Below are 5,459 nucleotides of genomic sequence, written 5' to 3'. Positions count from 1 at the left end.
TGAAAGCTTAAAAATGTAACAAATTGTTGGTCAAGAAAACCGTGGGCAGGTTCAAAGAGACAGGAAATGTGTAAAATCGTCCTGGACAAGGAAAACAAAAATGGAAATGGTGTCCGGGACCCTGCAAATTTCAAATTCCCCAGGTCACCGTGCGTGCCGCCTGAAATTCTTGCAAACAACTCCAAGCTGTTATGGATGTAAATGGAAGCATTTTCATTAATGTGTCACACACATTTACCTGCAACAATGGAATAAGTGGAAATCAAACTGTAGATGTGAATGTCAAGATTATTGACTATCTATGTCATGTCCTCTTTGATTTGCCCAGGTACTGGTGAAAACAAGCTTTTGCTTATCCAGAACCTGAGGAAGTACATGCTCATGAAATTTTTTGATATATCAAGATGCTAACTCAAAGATTAATGCCGACATTATCCAATCATGATCAAAGTGTTCCTGAAATAGATCTATCTATCTATAAGTATAACAACTTTGTCTTTCTTGCACTTATTCTTTCGCACTAAAAATTCTATAAGTTTGTCTACTTGCCATCATAACATTGCTTTATTGGCGTCTCTGATCGTTCTCGAGGGACCATCGTTCACTATCATGCGAGGACATTTTTAGCAAATGGTATTTCACTATAATGTGTTTATTTATCAAGACAGGCAAACTGGACATCAAGGATGAAAGCTAAATAAGTCAATGATCTAGCAACATGGGAGATTGATGGTGAACAGGGGGAAGATCCCGAGGAAGGTCTTGGTGCACACACAGGTGGCATTGGGCTGAGCGATGCAAATGGGAGCGCACTTCAATCGGCACCAAACCCTGGGCAAGATCCTGAAAATGACAAACCCCGGAAAGAATTCCAAATGAGTCTCTCAACCTATAAGAACTATTTTGGATAAGCACGTACCTGTCTTGAACCCCGTTGCTATCGTCTTCTTCGTCGTCGTCCACGTCCTCATCAGGCTCAACGCCTTCAACCAGTTTGACCTCAGTGTGAACATATTGTTGAACGTCATCGGGTAAAGGATCCTCGGGCTTGGCAGGCGAAGCCAGGGATAGCAAGGCCATGCCCGACAAGGCCAAAACGATGGGAAAGATGAAGGACTTGATCATGGTGTCAATGGATGATTCTCGAACTTGGAAATGATGTTTTAGAGGTGGAAAGATACCCTTTTTATACCTAGCAAGCCCATGTTCAAACCTAATCAAGTGCCAATTGTTGAGGGTAATTCCCAATTTAGATTGTAAATATGGATTTTCAACATAATGAAATTCAGGTATTTTTGCAATCGAAGTTCCTCCCCCTTCGACAAGTAATCTTGAACGTCTAGAAATATCTAGACATGAATTTACCCAGGTTTATCAATATGTCTAGTTATCAGAGTATTTTCGAGTTCATAATTCGTTAGAAAATTATAATAATATCCTTACTCTCTTTTTAAGTTCTCAATATATTCTGGGATCCTTCCTTGACTTTGCCATATCCTAGTCCTAAATTTAGTGGTCAGTAAGATGCATCTGGAGGTCTTTGCAAGAAATATATTTGGAATATTATTTTATAAACCACAGTCAAGGAAATCTTGCCGGCTCATTTTTGTCGTAAAATCCAATCTCCTTGATCTCCATGTGGATTGCTCTCCTTAGAAATGATGGCAGCAGGTTTAAACAGCACCATTTTTTTACTGATATCAAGCAAAAAAATTATTCACCCCACATTAAAACTGTTCAGTCGCTCTTATACCAAAGACCATTGACAGGTGTCATTTTAGCGCGATTAGGCAACTTATGACAGACATATTTTTTACAAATACACTTGGATTCCTTTTAAATAGGTGGTCAATGATTTCAGGCACACAAAGTCTCTTTTAGGCACCTAAATAATCTAAACTTCATAATCAAGGAACGTCTAATTAACGCAGGTCACTGCACATAACTCTAACATTTGCCGATAAATTAATCATTGCGGTTGTTAAAATGTTATTATGCATAAAATTGCACTCAAAGTAATGATAATTGATAATTCTCAGTATACAAACCTGTGTTTGAGTGGTACCAAACATACCTACCAATAAAGTCATTGTAATCAGATCTCAAAGAGTGCAGACGTGCGAAATCAAGCTCTCCATTTAAAACTGAGACATCTAGGAGGAAGGACTTCATGAATATCAAGAAATTCAACAAGTTTGAACTTCATGATCTTCTCAAACACCTTCGCAATATTCGAAGTGAGAGAAATTGGCCTGTAGTTACTGGGGAGTGACTTATTTCCCTCTTTGAAAATTGGAACAACATGAGCTACCTTCAGAGAAGAGGGGAACTTGCCCTGGTCCAAGATGCAACGCATCAAGTACGAGAAAACAGGAGCAAGAACCTGTGAGCATCTCATCAGAAACTGAGATGTCACTCCATCAGGGCCAGGGGAGCTCGAGAGTCTCAAGTCCCTGATGGCCTCTAAAGCATCCTGATCTGTGACTACAAGATCACCCAAATGCTCAGCTTGACAAGCCTTGCCAGTCCCAACAAACTCATCAATAGAGCAGTGGCTTGTTGTTCCTAAACTCAGTGGAGTTGAAACACTAGAGAACTGATCTCCAAGTATGTTGGCCATAGTCTCTACATTGTCCATGACTTCCCCATCGACCTCAAAAGGCCCAACAGAGTGTTTCATTTTTCTCTTAGAGTTTGCATAAGAGAAAAACGCCTTTGGATTTGACCTCACCTCTTGAACAACTCTACGTTCCTTGTTCAACTGATCTGTCTCAATGGAGGCCTTAATTCTACCTTGGCTTAAATCCAACTTACTTTGAAGGCTAGCCACAATTACCGGATTCAAAGTGCTCTGGAGCCTCTTTGCTAATTTGTAACTCCTTTTAAACAATTGCTTCCTATTCTTCGGAATTATAGACTCTGCCCCGCGTTGCGCAACACATTCAGAGATTGCTAGAGTGGAACAGATGTCCTCAAAAGCTAGAATCATTTTGTCTAAGGCTACATCTATGGTCGATTCCTTTTTTAACAATGAAATGAGATCAAGCTCCCCTAACCTTTCAATAATCAACGGACGAAAACTGCTGTGTCTCCCTCCTAGTCCCCCTGAGACGGGCCTTTGTGCATTAAATTGAGGCATACCTCGTGCCTCAAGATTTCATGCACATCAATGGGTGGAAAAAGCAACACCCCTGTTTGGAACAGCCTTTCTCATTGAATTTGAGAAGGCTAAACTCTCTAAGTTTGGGACATCACTCTGGATGAGCCAGTTTGCACTGCCTTTTTATATCTCTGTCGTTTATGGACATCGCAAATCCCAAGAACAGTCTCTACTATGCTCTCACTCTTTCTGACCTCTGTGACCTCTTTGACTACATGGGGCATTTCTATCAAATCAAGAGTGTCAGTGCCTGTGTCCTTTTGCCTGCACTTGACTGTTTCATCCCACAGTCAAGTAGTGGCTGAGTGTGACCAACCCAAGCTAATAAAGCTTCCATAATGAAAGGCTTATTGATAGTGGACGGAGTTTTCCCATCCAAAACCAGCTCTGGACAGTTCCTAATCCCTTCAGAAAGCCCCCTCAGAAAGCCCCTTCAACAAAGCTTCCATGGTTATTGAAAGCAAGGTTATTTGAGGGATCCTAATTGAAAATACTGGAAACCTGAACAAAGAATATGAAGACATATTCTGGAAGCCGCCTGCAGTTTCAAGAGAAAAACCGTTAGAAACGAGTGAGAGGAAAATAAAAGGTGAAAAAAGTAAAAGAAGAAGAAGACAGAGCCAAGAGAGCCAAACGGAGGAACTAGCGCGTGTGAATGAGAACCAACTTTAGAGCAGGTAAACAACATACGTGCTAGGTGGAAACCAAGGAGGACCGTACTCCCTGGGGACAGACAAGAAGAAGAGAATAGGTGATTTCGCTAGGTTGGGGCTAGCAACAGAGGAGAAGAGATAAGAGCCGGTCTACTACGATGACCTACTCTTGGCTGACCAGCTAGCTAGCCTCAGACAACATACACTAACTCGACTACAGGAACAAGCTAACATCAATGGAATGGAATAGAACAAAATTTTGTGTTGCAAATAGGAAACAAAACTGATTGTTAACAACAAAAAAAATCAACTACAAGTACATGATTTCTACTAAATGAAGAAACTTCTATTTATACATATTCTCACTGTATAAGGTATAAAAACTACAGTGTACCAATCATTATGCGACAAGTGGAAGGAGGACCATTTAAACTTTGTTAAAAAGCGATGAAAAGTGAGTACCATCCGGACAAAGCGACAACCAAAAAGTAGCAGCAGGCCATAAAGGAATGATTAGAACACCATTGGAACGAGTTTGAAGGATGTGACGAACGGAAGGTGATATGAATGAAGTGGGTGGACAGCATAGGGCAAAAACAAAAAGTGACCAATTAAAGGAAAACGCGTTGGTACCAGACGTCGTTGGAGACGGCGTTTTTGAAAAGAAATATTTGCATTTGGCGTTAATTTCACTAGCAAACAGATCAATATTAGGCACAGTAGGAAGCACCTGTAGAAGAACCTGTATAAGAGGCATTGGAAAGACCCCAATCATGAAGGTCAAAAAATCTGGAAAAATGATCTGCAATAGCAATTCTAGGGTCGGATCGCGGTAGCCAGAGACAATCCAAATGGACGAAATGGGATTTACATAGTAGGTGAATAGACATTGCAATGGTCTGAATGTGCGGATTTGGTGAACCTTTGCGAAGGATTTTAGAAACATTTTCATTGTCGCAAAGAAGAATAGTGTTCTGATGAGACCAAAAACGCGCCGACTTGGAGACGAGTTCATTGGCTGCAAGTAGTTCTCTGAAGGTAGAGCTAGCCCCACGCTACAAAGGAGAAAGCTGCCGGGAGAAGGCAAGTTTGGCTTTACATGAACCTGAATGTGGGTGAGGTTCATTATGGCAGAAAATTTCGGCACCCCATATACCAAAAGCTGAGGCATCACAAGCAAAAATTCGATGGTGGGAAACAATTGGAGAGTACTTGATGGGCCAACCATTAAAGAGAGGCAATGAGCGACAAATTTTCAGAATTTCGGCTAGTACAGCGGGGGTGAGGAGGCCCAACCTTCCCAAGTAGAGGAAGCTGAGGATGACGCAATTAAAGCTTGCCCTGAGCGAGTGAGGAGTGAAGACACAGGGCCCAGAGCTAAACGGCAAGATAACACTTTACCATAGAAACAGGCAAGAGTTTTAATGCGGACACGGCGTTGAGAAAGAAGAAACTCCGCAGACAAAAGTATATTGGAGAGTTTGTTGCAGGGATGAAATATTTTAGGTGTATTAGATCATGATTGAGGCCTGAAAAAATGCCGTATTGGGTAGGATTTTGAATACCTTTTCCAGGTTTGCACTGCAGTTTTGATGCCTAAAAATAGAACGGTCCAAACAAAATAGACCTGGGTGTTATTACGGGTC

General features: G+C 41.3%; 1 protein-coding gene across 1 annotated transcript; it reads right to left on the bottom strand.

The window, feature by feature from the left end:
- Positions 1-636: 636 nt before the first annotated feature.
- LOC131891662 (uncharacterized) lies at positions 637-1,155 on the bottom strand. The gene is made up of 2 exons (XM_059241292.1): positions 920-1,155; positions 637-843 (listed from the first exon to the last, which is right to left on the bottom strand). The coding sequence occupies exons 1-2, from the start codon at positions 1,123-1,125 to the stop codon at positions 711-713; spliced, it is 339 nt and encodes a 112-aa protein (XP_059097275.1). The 5' UTR covers positions 1,126-1,155; the 3' UTR covers positions 637-710.
- Positions 1,156-5,459: the final 4,304 nt, after the last annotated feature.

This window comes from Tigriopus californicus, chromosome 12, assembly GCF_007210705.1.
Source record: "Tigriopus californicus strain San Diego chromosome 12, Tcal_SD_v2.1, whole genome shotgun sequence".
In the NCBI taxonomy this organism is placed as follows: domain Eukaryota; kingdom Metazoa; phylum Arthropoda; class Copepoda; order Harpacticoida; family Harpacticidae; genus Tigriopus; species Tigriopus californicus.
This window is presented reverse-complemented; position numbering and strand designations above follow the sequence as displayed.